This window comes from Pelophylax lessonae, assembly GCF_965119305.1.
Source record: "Pelophylax lessonae genome assembly, chromosome: 3".
In the NCBI taxonomy this organism is placed as follows: domain Eukaryota; kingdom Metazoa; phylum Chordata; class Amphibia; order Anura; family Ranidae; genus Pelophylax; species Pelophylax lessonae.
In genome coordinates, this window is record NC_138770.1 from 522456712 (window position 1) to 522482599 (window position 25888).

The following is a 25888-nucleotide window of genomic DNA, read 5'->3' on the forward strand; positions in this document are numbered from 1 at the left end:
ACAGCCCTTTGAATGGCAACCCGTGGGATGATTTTATAGGCGTTTGAACCTCTGCTACATTGTAAGTGTATCTTGTATTGTGTGCATTGAATAAAGTTGTTACATACTTCACGATGCCAGCATCTCTTTCTTTTTTGAGCAATACCTGGATGTTGTGATCTACAGTAAAGCTGTTGAGTTGATGGTCCAATAAGGCTCTTCTCATCTAAGAATATTCTGAAAGCGGTGTAATATTTGGCTTCTGGTGAGTAGGGGATCAAGAGGGGAGCACCTACCCGTGTACAAAGAGCACCGGCACTTATTATATGATAAAACAACTATGTACCTGCGCTGCTTGTGCATAAACACCAAATAAATATGTGTCAATGATAAAGTGTTAGTGCAAAACTATGCTAAGTGCAACTATAAGGCTCCGTTCACATGTCAGCGTTTGGATCGCGGGCAAAATCGCGGGCAAAATCGCGGGACACAATACGCTCCAAAGAAGCTCTTGTACTTCTTTGGAGCGTATTGCGTCCCGCGATTTTGTTTGCGCGATGTTGCCGCGATTCGGCAGGAGGAAATCGCGGCAACATCGCTCGGTGTTTGGGGGGCTATTGCAAATCAACGGGCAACGCTAGGCGTCCCGCGATTTGCAATAATCTCCGGATCGCGGGCGGAACCGCGGCGGTTCTGCCCGCGATCCAAACGCTGACATGTGAATGCAGCCTAAATCATGTGCATATAAATCAAGTAATTATCAGTAATAAATATTGATTATAAATAATAAAAACATTCCATGTGCAAAAAGAAAAAATGAAAAAAAATATTACTCTCATATACATAAAAAATATATATATATATATAAAAAGTTCATAAATTTCTATAATCTTCCTCCAATATTCTTAAAGTGAAAGTCTCTGTGCTCATTCAAGTGCTTTGTGCTTCGTAGATAAATAAATAAATAATAAAGTGCCAGTGCTCAGTCCAGGTGAGATAGTGCTCCCCTCTCGGTTCCCCACTCACCAGAAGCTGAGTATAAAATCGCCTTATCAATGATCTTATGGAGTAGGCACCTCAATAGATCGCCAGCAGGAGGAGGGTGCTGATCCACTTGCCCACACTCTATATCCAGACAATACTCTCCCAGTTCATGAAAAGAAAAGGGCCATCATCGTGTAGTATGTTTAACAGTTTATTAACACGCAGTATATAAATACACTTACACTGTATAGGGAAACAATCCGCCTTGTGCAAACCCGCGGGACGCCAAGCAAATGGCCGTGCGTTCCACCCGCGTAACCGGAAGCCGGAAGCCGGAAGTGGTTGCAGCCAGAAGTGATGTATTACGTATTCGGACGGCTTGACGCGTTTCGCTCCGCCAATCAGAGCGTTATCAAAGGCTCGCTTTGATTGGGGATCCCCTTTGTGGATGATCCTGGTGGGATACAGGTTAGGTTCCTCCTTACCCGATCTCGATCCTCAGGATATGGGGTTAAAAGAAAGGCTCCAGATAGTGTATTATCGTTTTAAAAGTTTATTCATCAAATATTCATAAAAATCGGAACGAAGAAAGACTCAAACTCCAAGTTTCCAGGCAAAGAAACCGCTTACAAACACCTCCTAGCAGAGTGGTGAGCGGAGTGTCTCGGCTTGCGTTCCACGTAGTGAGTAACGTACTGACGTGCGTTCCACAACCTTGACGCGTTTCGTCACTTCCTGTGACGTTTTCAAAAGGTAGCTTATTATTGCTAAGTTTTGTGATACATAAAACTGAAGAAGTGGTCCAGCTAAATGCAACTACTACTAGCTATTCAATGAGAAGCATAAAAAATATACTTTAAACAATACCGTTGCCAAGTATAAAAACATTGTATATGCAGAAAAGTGTTATGGTGTAGTTGTCTAGTAAATGACCGTTGTGTGAAAATTTTCTAGGGACACCAGGATGCAAACTAAGGAAGTCATTTATTTAGATAATGCAGTGAACACTATTGCAAACTTTCACGCTCCTTACTGTTCTTCACATCATAATACTGTATGCGACATCAATGGAAGACAAAGCACATTTATTAAGACAAAGACAAACAACCATTGTAGTGTCACATGGAAATCAAGAGGGTGAAACTTATGAGTTAGTGATAGAAGTAAATATAACCAGAGCATATCAAGAAAGGCAATGGAATTGTGCATTGTTTAGAGTCAATTCAGTTCAAATAGGAAATGACGAGAAGGAAATTGTTCCATGTCTCAGGAACTGTGTGGAGCCCACAGATAAGAAGTGACTTGTTCGCTGTGAGTAGAAATGCAGGAAGTGTGCTCCAGTCATGTTTCCTTTGACACAAGCAGAGAGAGAGAGAGCATTAGGGATGTAGACCATCTATAGTCACACTGCCACCTAAATTCACATACATTCAAAGCTCTTGTATGATTCTTTTGGATGTACATGTATTAGATATCCACATTGGATATGGGTAACATCGCGATTTATCACAACATTACATGCATTAGCGAACTGAAGAACATCACCTGCGAAACAACGTTTTCAAAACCTTTTCTAGGTAAGAATAATCATACTTTTACATTTTAGAGTATGTAAATGATTGCTAAGACTTCATAGTAATGTCTTGCTTATTTGGTATGCTATAGTCATATTGTGATATCAATTTTTTTATATATAATTGAATAAATGACTTTGCATATTATTTATATTGCTAAGTTGATAATATCGATGGACAGCCTCGCATGGTGCCCAGAACATCTTCTGACCCGGGCCAGTAAAAATAGGACTTGCTGCCAATGCCAACGAAATAAATCCTATCATCCAGAAAAGGAACCTTACTGATTAGAGGTCTAAATCTAATTTATACATGGACCTGTGAAACATTTTGGGAACATTTAAGAGATTAAATCATTTTTTTTTGGCTGTCAGTCCCAATCTCTCCATGTGACCCATGGATGAAAATGCATTACATAATATAGCCTTGGTTGTATAAAATAGACATATAATTTTACTTTCCAGAAAAAAGCTATTTCATTTAATTGATGATAAATGGGGTTAGGTAAAGTCCTCATGTAACTTGTATGTGAGTGTATTTCTAAAATAATTATAATAATAATAATAATAATAAATAATAATAAATAAAAAAAAAAAAAAAAAAATATATATATATATATATATATATACAGTATATATATATATATACTGTATATATATATATATATATATATATATATATATATATATATACCGTATATTTAAAAATAGTGAGTGAACACTTTTTTCAACTGCTCACACAGCACAATTTAGATCTGTAATGACCACTATTTCATAAATACCTCGGTGGACCAGACTGAAAAGAGTGAAATGCACTGAACTGGTGATTTAAAAAAGAATTACTTTTTTAGATTAATCTTGCATATGACTGGATGTTTGAAGTGAACACAGGTTTATTACACTTCACGCTGCACCTACCCTCACTTTTAGTAAATTAGACCTATATAGAAAAATAAAAAATCTACGCCAGACTACGTCATAAAACCCTTGTGGCCTGTTGGGACCACTTTATTAATTTATGGGACCTTATCAAATCGAAGGGTTTAATGAGATATTGACATGTAAAGGAGTTACAGGTCATTCCAGATAACAGAGCCCTGCTCCAGATACTGTATCAGCTATACTTCTCTAAATAAAGTTATACAATTTTATGAAATAATTTAATGTATGCCTGCCATGAGGGAAATATGGAGGACTATCATTACTGACTTCATTCTGAAAATCTCAGTTGCCTGGCTGTTATGCTGACTCACAGGCTTTTACTCTAACATTAGAACAGTTCAGCCATGGAAGTACAGGACGTATGTAGATCAGGAAAGTCCATATTTGAATACTTGCTTCAGGCCAGCGATTCCAGAAACAGGAGGATAAGCATGACAGCCAGGCATCTAGTAGTAAGCCTCCATGGGGTTGATTTACTAAAATTGGAGAGTGCAAAATCTAATTGAACAAGATGAAGTTAGAAGCTGATTGGCTATCATGCACAGCTGCACCAGATTTTACACTCTTTGGTTCTGGTAAATCGACCCTTACATGTCTCTAGTGATAAGCTTCTTTTATGTAGTGTATTCTTAGAAGAACTCCACTCATCAATGGTTGAATGGGAGGTCTCATGGTTATATAATATATCGCACCTTTTTTTATGACATGTCTGTTGGATGAGATTTTTTATGACTCTACCATAGTTACATAGTTACATAGTTAGTGAGGTTGAAAAAAGACATCAGTCCATCCAGTTCAACCTATGATGTATGTGTGTGTTTGCTTTTAACCGTACATTGTATACCCCTGTATGTTGTGGTCTTTAAGGTGTCCATCTAATAGTTTTTTGAAACTATCAATGCTCCCTGCTGATACGACTGCTTGTGGAAGAGAATTCCACATCCTTACCGCTCTTACAGTGAAGAACCCCTTACGCACTTTAAGGTTAAACCGCCTTTCCTCAAGTTTTAGTGAGTGGCCACGTGTCTTATTGTATCTCCTTTCTCTGAATAGTTTGTTCCTTATGCTCGGGTCGCCAGTACAGTATTTGTACATTGATATCATATCCCCCCTCAATCGTCTCTTCTCCAGAGAGAATAGGTTCAGTGCTTGTAGTCTTTCCTCATAGCTGATGTCCTCCATTCCCCTAATTATTTTTGTTGCCCTTCTCTGGACTTTCTCCAGTTCCAGCACATCCTTTCTGAGGACCGGTGCCCAGAACTGGACAGCATACTCCAGATGTGGCCGGACCAGAGTCTTGTAGAGCGAGAGAATAATCTCTTTATTTCTGGAGTGAATCCCCTTTTTTATACAACCCAGTATTCTGTTGGCTTTGCTTGCGGCGGCTTGGCATTGCATGCCACTGCCAAGCCTGTTGTCTACCAGTACCCCCAAGTCCTTTTCCATCCTAGACTCACCCAGAGTTTCCCCCCCTAGTGAGTAGCTTGCTTTCTGGTTTCTGGCCCCCAAGTGCATTACTTTACATTTTTCAACATTAAATCTCATCTGCCATGTAGTTGCCCACCCCGTTATTTTGTTCAGGTCCGCTTGCAAGGTTTCCACATCCTGCATAGAAGATATTGGCATGCCTAGTTTAGTATCATCTGCAAATACTGAGATTGTACTAGATATCCCCTCCTCTAGATCATTTATGAATAAATTAAACAGGATTGGTCCCAGGACAGAACCCTGGGGGACCCCACTTTCCACACCCGCCCAATCCGAGTACTCCCCATTAATCACCACCCTCTGTACTCTCCCCTGGAGCCAGTTCTCTATCCAGGTACTCACCTTATGGTCCATACCTACCTTCCTTATTTTTTACAGTAAGTGTTTGTGGGGAACGCTGTCAAAGGCCTTTGCAAAGTCCAGATACACCACATCCACAGGCTTACCTTTATCTAGGTGGCAGCTTACTTCATTGTAGAAGGTTAATAGATTGGTTTGGCATGAACGATTTTTCATGAATCCATGCTGATTACTACTTATAATACCGTTTTCATTACTAAAGTCTTGTATGTGGTCCCTTAACATCCCCTCCAAAATCTTGCAGACTACTGATGTTAGGCTGAGCGGCCTATAGTTCCCCGGGATATATCTCGGCCCCTTTTTAAATATTGGTACCACGTTGGCTTTTTTCCAATCAGCTGGCACCATACCCGTCTGTAAACTATCCTTAAAGATCAAGAATAACGGTCTGGCAATCACCTGGCTGAGCTCATTAAGAACCCTCGGGTGCAAGCCATCCGGTCCCTGGGATTTATTTATGTTAAGTTTCTCTAGTTTAGCTCTAAGTCTATCCTCTGTTAGCCATGGCGGCACTTCCTGAGGTGTATTATTTAATTCGGCCTTACAAGCTGGGTTCGTGTAGCCCCCCGATTCCTTTGTGAAGACTGAAGAAAATAAATTATTTAACACTTCCGCCTTTTCTCTGTCCTCAGTGGCCATTTTTCCTTTATCATCTTTTATGGGGCCAATGTGCTCTGGCCTCGCTTTCCTACTGTTTATATACTTAAAGAACTTCTTGGGGTTCTTTTTACTCTCCTCCGCTATATGTCTCTCGTGTTCTACCAGAACGTTTCAGTCTTCTGCAGAATGAGTAGTGAAGAATATATTGCATTTGAACACATTTAAATGAAAATTCATGGTTAATGTTTGCCATAGGAGTTAATTTACTTATGTGAAATGTTAATATTAAATAATTTTAGGTGTATTTAAAGTGGTAGTAAAGTACAGATTGTGATTTAAACCTACAGGCAAGCCTATAATAAGGTTTACTTGTAGGCATATCTCCTAATCATGCACCATTTAGGAGATATTTACTTTAGCAGCAGCCAAGGGGTTCTATGGCTAAATTCGCATGGCATACGGACCAAAGTCATACAGGACCTTTTTTTGGTCCGCACCAGAATCGGATCGCATGTATGTTCACAACTATGCAATACGGTTGACGTCCGAACTGACAGTTCGCACTGCGATATGCAAACTGATCTGGGGGTGCCATTAACTTTGTATTGACACCCCCAGCGATTTGCATACTGCAGTGTGAGTTGACTGCGATGGGGAACCTGCAGTGGATATGCAGGGTTCCCGCATCGCATATGTGTGAACCTTTTCTCTCAAACAAAAGGTGTTTAGAGTCTTGTTGTTGGTTTTCTTGTTAGGCAGCTATAGCCTAGGTGGAAAAGTTTGATATATCTTTATAATAACATTTGTCTTGGAAAATGCCAATAAATGTCAAAGCTAACATACACACAACATTGCCATATGACAAATACTTACCAATATCAGTGCTATAATGAAAATGCCCATCAACGTAAAAATGAAAGTGGAACTCTAGCCAAAACTACTTTTTTTTTAGCTCTGGATAGAATTAGAAAAGTGAAAACCTCTATCAGGTTTTTGGTACTCTCTGTGTACTTGAGGGCCCTCTCCCCTCATTGCTTGTCCAAGAGACAGTAGGTTTGATTTATTTAAAGAGTAAAGCATGTTTTATTTGTAAGCTGAGTTTTCACTTAGCTGCTAGCAAAGTGAAAATTTACTTTGCAAAGGGCACTCCATTAAGCACACAATAAAAAGGGATTTGTGCTTGCAGGTGATTGGAAGATTGAAGTCAGCACAGTTTCACTTTATTCACTAAGCTAAGTATATTTTCACTTCTAAAATTAGATTTTACGTAGCTTAGCAAGTGAACTGATGCTATGCTGATCTCAGTCATCCAATCACAGGTGATCAAAAATGGACATTTTTTTATTTTTTCTTGCACGTGATTGGGTATTACCTCCTCATTTAAAGGGTAACTCTACTTTCATGGGAAAAAATAGCAAATAAAGAAATAATAATATAGCATATACAATTGCAACACAAGTCATATTATAATTGAATGTTATTAAAAATACCTTTCCTTTTCAATCTGCAGCCACTGTAATTTTCTGAAAATTCAATGCAATATGGCTACCTGGAGGTGTTCTGTACAAAGAATGTGTACAACCCAAAAAATTTGGGGGAGCATACCCATGTATTTCTAAAGCTGGTGCAGCTATGAACCAAAAGACATGTATATTAAAAAAGAATAGCGCACACATGCAAAAGAAATTACCAAATTTGAAGACAATCCATAAATAAAAATGGGGATTTGGTCCCACCATATGGCCATATAGTGCTCAAGCCCACCACTACGTCAAAGTACCCCATTATCAGTGATAATGGGGTACTTTGACGTAGTGGTGGGCTTGAGCACTATATGGCCATATGGTGGGACCAAATCCCCATTTTTATTTATGGATTGTCTTCAAATTTGGTAATTTCTTTTGCATGTGTGCGCTATTCTTTTTTAATATACAACCCCCCTCCACCCTCAGAAACATAATTTTCTGCTTGTGCTATTGGCTCACTGATTTTCCCAGAAGTCTGCACTAAGATACAAGTCAGATTCCAGGCATCCCCTGCAACAAAAATGTAATGTATGCTGAGCTACTCCCAATAGGAACACGTCTAAAGGGATGCAGGCCCAGCAACTTTCCTCATTAGAGCCCTACAGCTGCTACATCTGATTGATAATTATGAAACCACTCCCATTAGACTCACTTAGCGCAGGGACACAGAGGAACAAACAGTGATTTCTTCAGAATAGCAAAAGGTAGGGCTCTGCAACAAAGTTTTGTTATAATCCTTGCACAGTACTTATTAAGAATACCTTTCCTTTTCAATCTGCAGCTCTGTAATTTTCTGAAAATGCAATGCAATATGGCTACCTGGAGGTGTTCTGTACACAGAACATATACAGAATGCCCCCCAGAAACATAATTTCCTGCTTGTGTGATTGGCTCATTGATTTTCCCAGAAGTCTGCACTAAGATACAAGTCAGTTTTCAGGCATCCCCTGCATCAAAAATGTCATTTTTGGTGAGATACTCCCAATAGGAACACGTCTAAAGGGATGCAGGCCCAGTAGCTTTCCTCAGTGCCCTGCAGCTGCTGAAGCTGATGGATAATTATGAAACCACTCCCCATTAGACTCACTTGGCACAGGGGCACAGAGAAACAAACAGTGATTTCTTCAGAATAACTAAAGGTGGGAATCTGCAGCAAAGTTTGTTTTAATCCCTGCAATGTACATAGATCACCCAGAGGGGAATGTTTTTTTCTCAACAAAAGCGGAGTTAGGCTTTAAGCCACTTGAAGATTCTTTTTGGAAAGTGAACATGCTCCACTTCTTAATAAATTCAACACGTACAGGTACAAAATTATAACTTTTCACCATCCCAAATTTAGAAAGTACTGTCTGGTGCCACTTTAATGTAGCTAAATATACTTGTTTCACAAAGAATATACACCCATTAATACATCCAAAGGATAAGCGGTATGTGTACGAAAGCGCTCATTAGCCAGTCTTGTATGTGTAAAAAAACAATTGCCCTCATGAATTAATGTATATTTTGTGGACTAAAATATGTTTATTTAATATGGCAATTCAGTACATTGCATTAAATCATTGTAAGTATTTAGTATTCAGTTTACTTTCCTACTGCCTAATAATTTGATTGCTTATTCCACGCCATGAGTTATTGCATTTTGCACTGTCCTTTTAAAAAGTTAGGATGTCTTTGGCCTTAGGAGTCAGCAAAAATGCATCATCTAAATGTGTAGTGGCATGTAAAAATAAAATGTTCTACTTATGTGTACCTTTGCATTGTCTGCACACTTATATAACATTCTTAACCTTTAAAATAGCCATGCTCCACTCAGCATTGACAGGATGTTTTATTTGAAGTGAATTTCTATTGAAGGAAGTATGGAAACTAACATAGTGAAGTTTTGTATATATACTGTATGCTCAAGCAAATACTTGGAAGGGTTAGTGCTAGTGACCTAAAACTGCTACTTTTTTTTTAATGCTAGTACCTCTACTGGGACACCAGAAGTTAGTAATGTTGATAAATATCTTATAATGAAAGTGTTTCTAATACAGAGAGTATGAAACACAAAGGCTTTGGGTTTTTTTGGAATTCTCGAACAACAAAAGGGACTAAAATGCTGTAAATGATAGGAAGACTGAAATTCCTAATCATCAAGTTTAGCCAATATTTAGAATACATGAAGAAGCCTAAAGTGAGCCTCTACCTTGTCCATGCATCGCCTATTTTCAGATTTTTGAAGACTTTCTTGCTGCCTCGAGTTACAGCACTTGGTCAGCCACCATGAACAATTTTTTGTTGACTAAACAGAACAGCAGAAGATATAATTTCAGTTTAAAGCTTATAAAAAAATGATGAGATCCCTTCTAGCTTATAATGTATGAAACCAGAATTCCAGTTCACATCTTTCCAGAGCTGGAATTTGGGTTGGCACTTGGGCGACATCATGTGCAATATAGGAGCAGTGGCCACAACAGGATGGGAAGTAACAGCTAGTCCTGCATTGTAAGTCATGAAATCAACAAGAGTGGAGATCAACAAGTAGAGCAATTTTGGGGGAGCGGTAATTACAACCAGAACCCGTGAGCAGGAATACCGCAGGACTCTGGATAAAGGTAAGTATTACTCTGTTTCATCTCATCCTTCACATATCCCTTGTTAGCTGGGGTGGGGGGTGAGTTACTGATTTTGGAAAAGCCCCGAGCTAGACTTTTTAAAGTTTTGTTTAAACAAAGTAAACATTTATACACACCTAGGTGGATGAAGCATCGGTCAGGTCCTACATCTGTCCCCAGCCACCTCTAGACTGAGAACTGAGCTATCAAAAACCCCTGATCGCTTGTTTTTTGGTCTTCACCGTTCCTCTGCTCTGCCCCTCTAGAGCTCACTGAATCACCAGGCTGTGGGGGGGGGGATTGGCTGGCTCCCAACAGCTTAGTGAGAGGCTGAGCCAGCTGCCGGTCCAGGCACCTGGACCGGCAAAGAGTATACCCAGTGCCGCCGTAGGACCGGCCAATGTGTGGGTTGACGCCACAGAGCAGCGCCACACAAAGTGTTTCCGCCAAGGGTCTCCTTTTCTGAGGATGCCTGTTCAGGGAAAACACATTGCGTGGAGCTGCTCTGTGATGTCAACTCGCATGCCGGTTGCCGGCACAACTTGTCAGTCCTATGACAGCGCTGTGTATACTCTTTACCATTTGTTTGTTCCTACTAAACATGTAAGGGCAATACTTTTTAGGTAAATTCATGTTTCATGCTGTACTGCACTAGGAGACTTCTCCTTTCCGTTTCCTTTGGACATTACCTGTGGATTCAATTGTGGGCTAAGGAGACAGATATTCCCTGTTGCTATCATACTGGAGCTGAATGCCAGGACCATCAGTATTATTCAAAGTGCTCTGTGATCTTTTTTTCTGGTAGGAGGCTGTGCACAGGGATATGGTACCTGTGCTCTGGAAGCACTTCATTGAATGTCACTTAAAGCACCTTGAGTCACTAGTGGACTTTTGATATAATTTTTGGACTTTTTGGTACATAAGTATTTATTCTTTGCTCCTAATTTTCATGTTTATGTTCTTTAATTTTGTTTCACTTTGTGATTAAAGGGGACATGCAGTTATTTTTGTGTTATTTCATTTTTTATTTCCTGTATTCAGACATTTGTGAGTGCTACAGTCCCATACACTGAGTGCAAGTTTTATTTTTTTTCTTAATCTATGCACATTATATGGATTTTAGCAACCTTTGTTATTCAGAAGAAATTGATGTTTGTTTGTGTGTGTCCATGTGTCCAAGTGAGCCTAATGAGAGTGATTTTATAACTATCAATCAGCTACTGCACTTGCAGGGTTCTATTAGGGAAAGCGGCAAGGTCTGCATCCCTTTAGATTTGATTTCCCTTTGTGAGCATCTCACCCAAAATTACATTTTTGTTGCAGGGGATGCTCAAAATCTGACTTGTATCTTAGTGCAGACTTCTTGGAAAATAAGTAAGCCAATTACACAAGCAGAGCATTTCTGGGCAGGGACATGCAGTTAAGGGAGGCAGGGAAGGCAGAGCCTGACCTGCCATGAACATAAATAAAAATCGAGCTTCGAGGGTTGTGGCTTGGCAACCTGGGGTCACAGAGATCCCAAAATTTGGGGGATAGGTACTTGAAATCTTACCCCACCACTGGTCTGGAGATATGGGGCTCCTTGCACAGCCTGTCAGAAGCTGTTTGCAACAGACTGAGAGGATGAGCTCAATGGACAGCTTGGAGCCTTTGACCAATGGTAAAGCACCACTGGTCCAAGCTGTGAAATTAAAAATGCTGCAGGGGAGGCTCTCCTCTCACTGCGATGTCATAGAAGGGGGCATGTGTCTAAAAGACAAATGCTCCCTTCCAGCCCAGCCCTCTTAACTACAAGGAAAAAACATGGGTTTATGGGTATAAAGTTTACCCATAATCCCATGTTTTTCTCACACAGTTAGTAGGGAGAATCTGCTGCTGCTGCTGAAAAGGTACTTTTTAATCAAGCAAAACAATATATTATTATGCTATATGGTATAACATAATAATTTAGTATGCATCTATTTACTGTGAAAGTACTGGTTTGAAGTTATAACTTAAAACTTCAGTAATTTGTTTGTTAAGCCACCTGCTTGAGTACAATTTTTTAAAATATGGTAAATTACCTTAAAAACAATATATAGTAATTATTTGTATATTAATTACCTATGGTATGTAACCACTTGCCACCCAGGCCAATTCTGACACTTTTCTCCTACATGTAAAAATCATCATTTTTTTTTGGCTAGAAAATGAGTCAGAACCCCCAAACATTATATATATATATATATATATATATATATATATATATATATATATATATATATATATTAGCAGAAACCCTAGGGAATAAAATGGTGGTATTTGCGCAGCAACTTTTCGAACACATTTGTAAAAAAAAAAAAAACGGTTTCATTAATATATATAAAAAAAAAAACACTAAAGTTAGCTCGATTTTGTTTAAAATGTGAAAGAGGATGTTACACTGAGTAAATAGATACCTAACATGTCATGCTTTAAAATTGCGCACACTTGTGGAATGGTGCCAAATTTCAGTACTTAAAAATCTCCATAGGCGACTCTTTAAAAAATGTTTACAGGTTACATTTTTAGAGTTACACAGGAGGTCTAGTGCTAGAATTGTTGCTCTTGCTCTAACGTTCGCAGCGATACCTCACATGTGTGGTTTGACCGCTGTTTACATATGATAAAACAAGTCCTTATGCTGCTTAAATTAGTAAACTACAGTGGTACATGACCACGCAATTGTCATTCAAAGTGTGACAGCACTGAAAGTTGAAAATTGGCCTGGCCAGGAAGGGGATGAAAGTGCCCAATACTGAAGTAGTTAAAAAAGAAAGATAATTTCTAATAACATTCAATTACAATATGACTTGTGTAGCAATTGTATATCCCATATACATTTTTGTATTTGCCTTTTTTCTTCCACGAAAGTGGAGTTACCACCATCTCTGGCACCATCTCTGCATGTTGGTGTAGTTCCTCTGATCAGTTCAGCTCACTAATTTGGTGTGTATGTAAAGATATCCTGTTGTTAGGTCTGTAGTCACAGCTAGTGCCTGGACACTGTCACTACCTCTGTTTGAGAAGTTATATGGCTAGCTATGATCCAGCAGAATAAAGATAATAGTGGATAGAGTAAAGAAGAACTATGGGAAAAAATTGTATTTTTGGATAAAGTAAGGGAGGGTTATAATTATAACCCTTGTTAGATTGTGTCCAATTGCAGAGATTTTTCTCCACTTCCTGTCCCAAAGCTAATCAGGAACTGAGAGGAAATCTCTGCAAATTAGGGACATTTCTTGGGGACCCGTAGGTCACCAGAACTAGTGTCCCTATTGGAAGATTTCCCCTCTATTACTTTTCTGGGGACAACCCAAAATTCGGGATTTTCTTTAACTTTTACTTTCAATGGTAATGGTAAACAGGACAAATAGAGAAGGGGATTCTTTCTAACAGGGGCACAGACAACAATAAAAACTGACAGGTGTTCTAATCCATCTCCCCTCTATCCAACACTAACAAAAAAAGTTTTGTGTCTAGTTATACTTTGGGCCTAGCAGAGGCTGGGGATGTGTCCTCCTCTGATCTATAAGCTGTGAGGATATTGTGGACTCAAAAGCAGGAGGTACATTTAAACCAGGCTGTTCAAATCATAGAACAATGAGAAGATATCAGAAAGCATATTAACCTTCCTAGCGGTATTCCCAAGTGTGGCTCTGGGTTAATTTTCAGCACCAAAAGCGGTAACCCCAAGCCACGCTTGGGATTACCCCAGAATGATACTCACCTTCCCCTGCGATCCCCCGCCATCATCCCCAGCCTTCCTTCAGCCTTCCTCCCGCTGTCCTCCCGCTGTGTGCTCGGCCGATGCCGGCACTTTCTTCCGGCTCCCTTCCCTGCGAGTGCCGCGTCACAGGTGGGTGGAAACGGCGGGAAATTTAAAAAAAAATGAAATTGATGCAGTGTAATCTGTTAGAATTACAACTCTGTATCATGCCATTTCACCTAGAGGCTTTTCCAATGCCCTGCCTGTACTTTTTGCGGTACTTTGTGCCTGGAAAATTGATAACGTCCCTGGCGTCCAAAAAGCGTTCTTTTAGCTCAAAAACGCTTTTGGACGAACTGGAAAACAGCGAGGGTGAATCGGAATTATTTGAAGAACTGACTGATAGCGATTCATGGGAAAATTCGTCATCAGGTACTTAAAGTGACAACAGCAGCCATTCTGTGACTGAGCTCAGCGATGTGCGGACTTGCTGCTCTATTGACTGCGATACGGATCAGGCAGAGCCCCCGAGTACAGATTCTCCCTCATAACGAAATATCTCCACTTTAAAAACAATGAAGAATTTGATGAAATTTATTATTATTATTACATTATAATTTATGATTTTATGTTTCAAACTTTATCATACCCGGGCCGGGATATAGACTCTTGTTTGGACAGATTTAAGTGAGTTATTCTTAAGAATTACAGGCCTAAAATATAAAACATATTTCCATGCAAAACAATGTACTACTTTTAGCACAGAAATTCTGACATAATCAGACCACCAGGGAGGTTAAACAATTGCTTGAGTGCACCACCTGCTTGCAAAGCCCCATTCTGGAGGACTTACATGAGGTGAAGGTAGGAATCATTACACATCCAATTTAACACACAATTAAACCTTCTGATTTTCTGGATCATCTTTTGTATACATGTATATGGGCAGCTCAATTAGGCAGTGCCCCAGAACACGTCCCACCATGCCCATCTGGCCCTTTGATTTATATAAAATGATAGGGCTTTCAAGAATCAGAGACATCTTTTGTATACCTGGATTCGTTTTCAACCACTGGTCTCATTACTCATCTCTAGAACCCTTTTACCTTCTTTTCAAACTGTCCATTCATTGTGCCTATTTAAGACTTAGCACTAGGGATGATCGAACGGTTCGGGTCGACCATCGGTTCGGCCCAAACATTGGGTGTTCGAGGTTCGGCCGAATTTAGAACTTTTTGCCCAAAAAGTTCAGAATTCGGCAACCAGAACCGACCAAAATGCAATGGTTCAGGAAATGTGCTTTAAAAGCCTGTGATTGGACCAGAACCATTAGCAAAAGCCAATTGAGGGGGCAGAAGAATGCTAGGAATGTGATTGGAGTGACTAGGGGGTCCATAGTCCAATCATTAGTGAATACGCCCCCCCAGTATATAAGATAGCCCCCGCCAAATTCCTAGCATTGTTATACTGGACATGGAAGAGAGTGGAAGCAGTTCTGCTAATTTTACTTTAAAAGTGTCATTTGGCATTTATTAGTGTCAGGAAAGGGATATCTAGTGTAGTTAGAGTGCTCCTTTACACTTTAGTTAGCTTCAAAAATTTAGTTTCTGTAGGAAAAGTATGAAGTGTCAGGGTGACCGTAATGTAGTGTAGGGTTAACTGACAGTGACTGCTATGGCAGGGTGACCAAACCCTTCCATAGCAGGGTGACCGCAATAGAGAAAAGCTAGTTTCTCTTAGGTGGCTTTCGCTGCAGGGATATGGCTTCGCCGCCAGCATTTTTGGCTGCAGGCATTGCTAGTGCTTTTTTGAGCACATGTTTGGAGTCAGACATGACATCTGAACATGTGTATAGGGTGTATATATACACACCCATGTCTGTATATATACACCTGCACATATATAGGTGTGAAAGGAGCAGAAAAAACTACTTGCGCTAATGAAATAATTAACACCAATATATTTCTGCTCCTATCACACCTATATATGTCTAGGTGTGTATATACATATAAGTATGTGTGTATATACACCACTATACACAAGTTCAGATGTTTTGCCTGCCTCACACTTGTGTATAGTATACCTGTGAAGTTTCAGCTCTGTAGCATGTCCAGAACCAGATACATTTTCAGTAGAGCAGGGATGGTGGGACCCTACTTTTACACCTATATGATCTTTTTTCATCGTTCTGGACATGCTACAGAGCTGAAACTTCACAGGTACTCCTTTTAGACCCCCCAGACACAAAATCACACAAAATAAAGTTCTTAAAAATTGTCATTTTTCATAGATTTTTGATAGAGCCAATTATTGAAAAAAAATAAAATAATTCTTTGGATTTAGTATCTGGGGGGGTCTAAAAAGTGTACCTGTGAAGTTTCAGCTCTGTAGCATGTCCAGAACCATAAAAAAAAAAAAAGATCGTTTGTATTAGAACACTTTCAGCACAGGATGTTGGCTTCTCGCTTTTCACACCTTGCCGGTTTAATAGCAGGCGTTTTTTTTGGGCATTTTTTTGGGTTCTTTGGAGGCAGGAAAAACATCTGAACTTGTGTATAGTGGTATATATACCACTATACACAAGTTCAGATGTTTTGCCTGCCTCCAAAGAACCCAAAAAAATGCCCAAAAAAATGCCCAAAAAACGCTATTGTCAAAAAAAAAAAACGCCCAGGTGTGTTGTTGCAGGCATTTTTTGGGGGTTTTTGGAGGCAGGCAAAACATCTGAACTTGTGTACACACACATACTTATATGTATTTTACACTTAGACAGATATAGGTGTTTTAGGAGCATAACCATATTAGTGTAAATGATTTCATTAGCGCAAGCATATATTTCTGCTCCTATCACACCTATATAAGTCTATGTGTGTATATACATATAAGTATGTGTGTATATATACCCGTATACACAAGTTCAGATGTTTTGCCTGCCTCCAAAGAACCCAAAAAAACGCTAGCGGCAAAAAAAAAAAACGCCCAGGTGTGTTGTTGCAGGCATTTTTTGGGGGTTTTTGGAGGCAGGCAAAACATCTGAACTTGTGTACAGTACCACTATACACAAGTTCAGATGTTTTTCCTGACTCCAAAGAACCCAAAAAAATGCCCAAAAAAACGCCTGCTATTAAACCGGCAAGGTGTGAAAAGCGAGAAGCCATATTCCAGATCTATAATTGCACTAATACAAACAATCTTTTTTTTTTATGGTTCTGGACATGCTACAGAGCTGAAACTTCACAGGTACACTTTTTAGACCTCCCAGATACTACATTAAATTTTTTTAAATTTTTTCAATAATTGGCTTTTTTATCAAAAATCACAATTTTTAAGAACTTTTTTTGTGTGCTTAATAGTCCCTGGGGCATGACCCAGAACCCTATGCACTTTTTAGGGGCATTTATTGGGTTTTAGGGCTTTAAAATGGTGTTTTTTGATTACCGAAGTTCGGGTCCATTGATTTCAATGGGGCTCTGAAATCTGGCCCGAACTTTCAGGTAGTTCGGATGTTCTGGCCGAACCAAACTTTTCAAAAGTTCGATCATCCCTACTGAGCACAAGACCTGAGATGAGTACTGTTTTCTCTCAGTGTAGCTACCTCTGTGTATATTTTATACACTTCATTATTTCTCTAAGTTCCATACCTTAAATACACTTCACTTTTCCCAACACAAATTTTCTAATAGCACCACTGCATGCAAGTGACACACATACTTTCCTAATGCTGCAACCTTTTACTGGAATTGCATTAACTTAGAGCACAACATTTTGAACAGCAATTGCTCCACAGCACCTGCAGCTACAGAATGCAGGGCTTGTCTTAAAACTCAGGTACTGTTTGTTAGGGATATATAAACACTTAAATGTCCATAGCCTGGACACAGTTCTGCTTTATTCTTCCCATAGCATAGGTAATCCCCAGGGATAGAGGAATAGGTAATCAAATCCCTGATAGTAACCCCATTGTAGTCATCCATGGAATCGTTCCCATTGGAAGATTTCCCCTCTATTTCTGTTTGATTGATCACTCAATATTTTAGATTTTCCTTTACTTTGGGTGATAATGGCCTCTGTAACAAATAGAGGGGGTAAAGCTCCCTAATGGGACAGCAACCAAGCCCTTAAAGTTATTCTAAAACCCATACAACTTAAAACATTTTTTTTATAAATATCATAAATAGCACCTGCCAAGGATGCAGGACTTTGAATGTAGCAAGCAGGAAACTAGTAGTCTATTAAAATCATATATCCATTAGCAAGAAGCTAGTTCTTATTATACAGTTTTCGTTTTAAGTGGGAAATGATAAACTTCTTCATAAACTGAAAAGCAAATTGTACAGATCATATATACAGATTACGATAAACTTCAACACTCATATTTGTTGACATATTTTGCGTTCCAACGTCGTTTCCTCAGAATTGGGCAATAAGGATTATTATATAAGCACTTTTTAGATGAAATAGGCACATATGAAAAAATGCATATTGTATCAATCAATCAAAAAAAATTAATGTAAACGTCTGTCTCAGGCAGCCATGCAATTAACACAGACAAAAAAGAAAATAACAACACAAAGAAAACATAAAAAAATAAACTGGGCAGCCACAATCACAATCAGTTATACAGGATCTTGTGTAAAAAAAAAAAATGGACTATATGGCCCATGGGTGGACCCTGCATAAACAACAAACAAAAAAACATTCGGAGGAGTATAGCAAAAAAAAAAAAAAAAAAAAAAAAAAAAGGTTATTGGTTGAACTAGATGGACTTTATGTCTTTTTTCAACCAGACTAACTATGTAACTATGTGTCAAAAAATAATAATAAATATACATGCATCCAATGGCCTATCCCCAGAATCACACAATTCAATAGCCCAGGAAGACAACACCACAGGTCCCAGGAGGCCGCATATATCTAGACCACCTGCACATGCAGTGGGCCAACAAAAGAATAAAAAGGTTGATCATTTTTTACTTTTAAAAACTAACATGATAAAATACTGCTTCTTTCTAATGGATATATGATTTTATGTTGTTAGACTACCAGTTACTTCTTTGGTTTATTAAAAATCCCATGCCATATTGGTATATTCAAATCCATCCACTTGTATACTCCTAAAACATAAAGGTGCTGTCAGTTTATTTCTTTCTGGTATGGGGTAACATCTGACCTTCTCTCATTCTTCTGAAGATGCAGTGCTTTGTCCCAGAGCCAGATTAAGGGCAACTGATGCCCTGAGCAAAACCCAACAATGCAGCGGCCTTTTGCCCCTTTATTACACACCTGATAAGACATTAACGCTAGGTTCACCCTGTAGCGTTTTTACTGCCCACATTTGCGTGTGCACAGAAGGCCATTCAAATGAATGGGCTGCTGTGCCTGAGTCCCCCCCCCCCTCCAAAAAAAAAGTGCATGCACATTTTCTAAAGCGGAGCCACAGAGAAATCGCCTTTGTCTTTTTGACCATGCGATTTCCCTGCGGTTCCCACAAACGATCTATGGGCTGAGATTCTTGGGGGTGCCATTCGGAATGAATGGCAGCCCCACACGTATCCTAAGAGCAGGGCATAGGTGTGGACCTAGCGTTAGACTCAATAAGTGTTGAAAGTGAATTAAAAGGCTTAAATAATTTGTAGTCTATGGGTCTGTAATGCACCTAAGTGGCCCTGGAGAGAGTGGACCTGCATAAAGGATATAAATAAACAACAGAGGCAATGAGAGTTGGACCTCTGTAAGTATATATCCATGTAGGGTGAGGTTGGGAATGGTTAACTCAGAGCAAAGAAGGAAAAATATCCTTTCCCTGGGGGGAAAACTAAGTGCCCACTTTCGTGTAGGGAGGGGGAGAAGGTAATCGTACCTGTGTAAGTTCTGATATGGAGCTTACAAAGAACCTGTACACAGGGTGGTAGGGAATATGGGGGAAGTAAGTATCAGTTGGTTGGGGAGAGGGGAAGGTAGTTATCATGAGAACCTGTTGCTTTATCCTGAATGGGCAAAGTGACAGTTTATCTTTAAAGTGACATAGGGGCTACATGATGTCTTTTGGTATATTTGGTTTACATAATATTACACTTTGTCTTTACTCTTTGTACTGCCTTTTTAAATACTCCTACATCAATTCAAGTGTTTACAAGTAATTTCTATTACATTTGTATTGTACCAAGAGTATAATTCAGTTTAAAGGAAGGACATACAGCTGTGCCCATATTTAACTACTGTTATGGGAAAAATCATGGTACTCCCTCATTCATATTTAGTATTACATCATTTGCATTGACATGCAACCTGCATGAGCCTGCATCCATTGCCATTATCATCTACTGGCTCCATGCTGACGTTTAGCTGGAGGCCATTTAAATATACAACAAGAAGCAGAAAAATTCAGTACATAAACTCATGACAGGAGGGGTATTTGCATGCATTTAAATAGGCAATGTAAATGCTTGTTGGTACTGCAGGCTAACAATTTATACAGTAGGTAAGAAGCCATATCCATTTATATATGCACTTCTAGCTGAGAGAATCAACAGCTCTACACATAATTCGTTTGAAAAAACAGTTCTAAACTTTTTCACAAACCTCATGTTAACCAGCTTTTAAAAAATTAGAAGCAATCAAACCCATTAATAACCATTCACAGTGTAGCTTTCATTTATTTGATTTAATAAACACCCAAGAAAAAAATGGAATAATAATGGAGATTATGGGTCCTTTGATATGGTGACTGTATTGGTTTTCTTTTTCAGACTTTTATTTTCACCTGTGGAACCTGTAGAAACACATCCTGCATTAGGATAAAAACGCTCAATCACTGTACTGTATCTAGGTATGAGCACATATCTTGAAGAATTTTCTCTACATTTATGGCACCATATTGCCTTCACTATCAGTCTCCTTGTTAGTTTACTAGATCTGTAACATATATTTTTACTATAGGGCTTCTTAGTCTCATGGATAACACTCAGCATATGATTTGCTTTTTGGATTTCTATCCCTGGTACCTTACAGAGTTTAACCCACCCATGGATTTCCATCAAATTATCCTTCTCCAAACCTTTGCTACCCCTTCCTATTTCAAGCATGCCAACACAGAACAATGTTTTTTTAATGATGACATGCATTTACCAAATCACAGATTTGTCTTTAAACAGTTGTGGTTTTTGTTGCGCTTAATCATACCAATAGTTTCCTCCCACACTCTAATAAAGATGCTGTCTTGGTCTAGGACTACTTTTTTGGGGTTTTTCCCCATTCCAAGCTTCAGAGAAGGGCAACTAAACTGATTAGGGGATTGGAGGACCTTAATGATGAAGAGCGTCTGCAATCGCTTGATTTAGTCTCCCTGGAGAAGAGACGCCTGAGGGGAGACATGATAGCAATTTATAAATATCTCAATGGGGATCTCAGATTAGAAAAAAAGCTATTCAGTCGAATGGATTGCATGAGAACTCGAGGGCATACAATGCAATTAGAGGAGAAGTGTTTTAACCTCAGGCAACGTGGGGGGTTCTTTACTGTTAGGGCTACAAGATTGTGGAATTCTCTACCACAAGAAGTGGTTTCTGCGGGAAGTATGGTGGCTTTCAAAAGACTCTTAGACGTACATCTCAAGGATCAGAACATTCAGGGCTATGTGAGATGATTACAGCCATATACACCTACACAGGTAGAACTAGATGGACTATTGTCTTTATTCAACCACACCTACTATGTAACTATTTATCTGTAGATAATTCCACTATCTGCTACCTGTGGATCGGCCTAGAATTGAATGCTCAGCTTGGATAAGTAAACTGCATGCTATTAAATGGGACCGCATGAAAGTCTAATGTCACTTTCAAATTTTTATCATTGATTCGGTTGTATATTGGCGTGTAAAATAATAACATTTTCCATATGGGAATAGGCAAGATTGTAATTAGTTAGTTAATGCTGTAATATGGCTCTGTGTGTCAGTGCTATATATAGAATAGATATTTCAGCTATTCAGTAGTTGTAAGCTGCAGGAAAGGGCATGTCTGGAAACCCATGCTATATTTGGTGAACAGTGATATCACATCTGAATTCTTTTACATAATTGAATCATGTTTTTGTTAATCATTTTCCTGTTTGGAAAACAAACACCCAAATCTTGCTGATTAAGCTATCTACAGAAAAAGTTGTGTACCTAAAAGTAAGATTACTGAACATTCCCAACAGTTTCCAGCACCTTATCTTTATTCTGGCTAAATTTTCCTATTAGTGACAGGACAGACCTTTTTCTATTGTTGAAAAAACAAAAGAAAATTAAGTCACCAAATTCGAATTGAAATAATGCACCTACAGTAGCTATCTTAGTAACTAAAAATATCTTTATTTTGGAAACATGATTGATAAATTCTGATCATAACAAATGGAACACTTATTAGGTGAAAAAAAAATATTCCCTGTTTCATTCTATCCTGTTATAACATTCGGTGTGCTTATTCGATTGTTTTTATGTGCTTGTTTAATGTTTTTGATTTGTTAGAATGAAGGACATTTACAGGGCAATGGAAAAACCTAAAACTAAACCTACAAACCCTTTTTTGTAAGTGGAGTATTTGATGCAATTTTATATACATATTTTTAATTGTACAAAATACAAGACACCAGGATGGCAGTACTTTAAGTACTGTATATCTAAACATCAAACTTTTTTAAAGCTTTGGATAGTATAGGGAAGGATTAAAATCTCCGTTGTGTTTTATTTGTTTTCTGTATCCCAGCTAGGAAGAAAAACTCCCATCATTTGTCCTGATGACCAATGTCATTTTGAATGAAAGTGAAGGGAAATCTAAGATGTTAAGCTTGTCTCGAGAACTGAAATGCAGGGAAAACTTTTCAGTGGGGGGCACAACTGTTCCAGTGTTAACTGTGAGAGGATTTCCCTCACTTTGCAGAATTTTCACTTTCTGTTGTGTCCATCCCTGCTCTGCTCTATCCAAAATTTAAAAAAGTTTTGGCTTCGATAAACTATAAAAAAAAGTGATCCAACCACTCAAAAATGTTAAAGCTGCACAATCGTGGACTGTTCACAACAATATCTCTGTGGCTCAACCAGGGTAACGTGGCTGTATAGAATAAATTCTTTAGGAACTTATAACAACAGAAAGTCATGCTGCAAATCACTATTTCAGTAAAACAGTTCAGAACACAGTGATTTCCGGGATAGCTCTGGCAACACAGATAAACAGCTGGAGGGATCCAATGCCAAAGAGCAAGGGGAGACCTTGACACTGGAAGAAATTGGGGAGGGGGTTCCCCACAGTGGATGATTTTTCCAGAAAAGCTGCATGCTCTTAAGCTCTGGCCTGACTACATGCACATTGGCCCCGACAGTGGAGGGCCTCCCACTTGGCTGAAGATCACTTGCCCAGCTACCTTTGCCTCATTAGGTGTGGCTCCTCTGAGATGCTGAGGGAGGGAATGTCAAGGTCTTACCTTGCCCTCCTGTTGGCAGCCATCTTGGACATGTGCAGACTGTGGCCTCTTATAGACTCTGATTGCATCTTCACTTGCCTGCTGCCTGGACGTCGCACAGTGATGATGCTGCACACCTGACTATATCTATCACCTGATGGGTTGCAGTCCTTGCCCTTGTGTTTGTGCTCAATGGTGCATCTCTGCTAGCAGTCTTCTGTTCTTCATGTTCCTCCATGTAAGATCTGACTTGGCTGACGACTCCCCTGGCTCTCGACCCGATATCGGCAGATGACCCAGCATAGGCAGACTGCCTACTTCCTCGCTCTTGCTGTGTGTTTATCATTGTTTACTTCAATAAACTGCTTTATTTTACCTGCATCCCCATGTGGTCTGGTTTCCTGGCACCCTAGCAGGGAAGCAGAGAAAATGATCTTCCCAGGATACCAGGGAGTTATGAGAAAAGGCGCTCAATGGGCATCAAAGTATGGTAAGCAAATACTACTGCAACTAAAAAGTTGGGAACAATTACTATTATTTTCAAACTAGATGCTAGTCCTCTTTTACCAAGAATTAGAAAAAAAGTCTTTGTGACAAAACACATTTACTCTTTCATTTTACAGCTATAGCTTTTATGTGCATTTTCCATTCCCATGAAGTAGGGATCAGCGAACCAGTCAAAAAAAAAAAAATGATTTCTAGTTTATTTGTGTGCAATTGTTGAAAAGGGCATGGGTAACTTGAAAATTTCCATGGGGGATATCTATCAACACAAAATCTCTCTATTTTTTTCTTAATGTATTTATTGGGAGAGGATCTTTTCCTGCAGCATACAAGGAAACATTGAAAATACAAAATTTTTTTTAAATAACATGCTTGGGGATGCATTGAAGTTAAGCTTGAAGTTATGGAACAGAACGATTTAGTCAATAAGTGGCACTGTAAAAAAGAAAGTGGCTTAGGGTCCACTTAAAATTTAAACCAGACCACTATTCGGAAATATAACTTAGGTTGCCAAAAAAAGGAAGGTAGGAAGCATGCTGCCCCCTTTCTGAACTAAACCAGACCACATGCCTTTAATTGGGGGTGAGGTACTTTGAAAGAGAAGGGGGGTAAAGTCTACCCCCTGCAGAAAACCTTGTCCCAGTGTTCCCCTAATAAATGAGGAGTTTTTTGGGGGAAGCTTTTAGGAATTTAAAAAGCCATTTTGAAAAAAGGGTCCCCCAGATATCCTGCCTCCCCAAGGGAATGAGTACAGGGTACATTAGCATATAAATAATGCCCCCTGATCGTTAATTCGTCATCAGTAATGTCACCCAGCAATATGAATCCATCATCAATCACGACAACCTGGCATCCAACCAAGTCTTTCCAATGCCATGATGACCCACTGCACAACCATGTTGCCCACCTCACCATTTATGCTAAATAACAGAATTCCTGTGCTGATGGTGGTAAGTTAACAACAGCTCTGGGAATCCTGGGTCATGTCATTACCCAAATATGGTCACATATTTAGTCAATCACATTGCCTGTGCTTTGTTTACATTTCATCCTCTGAGTATTCAGGCGGGTGAACTAGCCAGACCAGTGTTAATTTTGACGTCAAATTTCGATTTAGTTTTAGTCATAGTCTTTTGACTAAAATGCCATTATAGTTTTAGTCATATTTTAGTCATCCGCATAGTTTTAGTTTTAGTTTTATTTTAGTTGACTAAAAATCCCCAGTACATTTTAGTAGACTAAAATCTAATGGGTTTAGTTAAATTGCAATTCATTATTTAAGCCTTTCTCTAGAATTTCCAAACTCGTATACTCCTGGACTAAAAAATCACATAACATGTTATTACTTATGGAATTAAGGTTTGAACATGCACTACAGACACTAATTTAGCCATTTTGATGTCACAACGGCTAAATCTGTGTCTGTAGTGCGTGTTCAAACCTTAATGCCATAAATACTAACATGTTATTAGATTTTTTACTACAGGAGTATATAAAGAGTTTGGAAATTCTATCTAAATGCTTAAATATTACATTACAATTTAACTAAACCTATTAGATTTAGTAGACTAAAATTATTTTAGTCGACTAAAATTTACTAATTTCAATTTAGTTTTACTCACAGTCTTTTGACTTAAACACCATTTTAGTTTTAGTCGTATTTTAGTCATCTGAATTGTTTTAGCTTTAGTCGTATATTAGTCGATCAAAATAGTGTTCATTTAGGGACAGACATGGGGGACATTTATCATATAAATTTGAGGCTGACATGTGAAAAATACCAACCCTTGACTTGCATTAAAAAATAGAGTGAATTATCACTAGAGACTCTGCCAGCACACCGATCCTCTTCCTTCTCCTCATTCTAATCCTCTGCCACCTGCTGCTTCTGCCTTACAGGAATGGAAGTAGTAAGCAAAGGATCCTACTAGGTCTAAGACAGCAGGTAGTCCTCCTTTTCTTCCTGTTGCTGTGCCTAGAGTGCCCAGTCTAATAAACCATGTAGTGTGTGCTCCAGGACGAACAAGGGAGATATCATGCTAATCTCTGTCTCATTGGATCTCACCTTTCTGGTCCCATTTTTAAACAGTGAAAAGATATTGCATGCTCCATTAATCACTGAGGTGATGAAAAAGTTAACAGACTCTTTGGAAAACTGCCAGAA

At 39.0% G+C, this 25888-nt stretch overlaps 1 protein-coding gene across 1 annotated transcript in view; it reads left to right on the plus strand.

Moving 5' to 3' along the window:
- Positions 1 to 2293: 2293 nt before the first annotated feature.
- MYCT1 (MYC target 1) overlaps positions 2294 to 25888 on the plus strand; it is an 80532-nt gene continuing 56937 nt past the window's right edge. Inside the window, exon 1 of the mRNA XM_082249742.1 lies at positions 2294 to 2540. Coding sequence (XP_082105868.1) covers positions 2450 to 2540 — 91 coding nt within the window. The 5' untranslated portion in view covers positions 2294 to 2449. The remainder of the gene's footprint in view (positions 2541 to 25888) is intronic.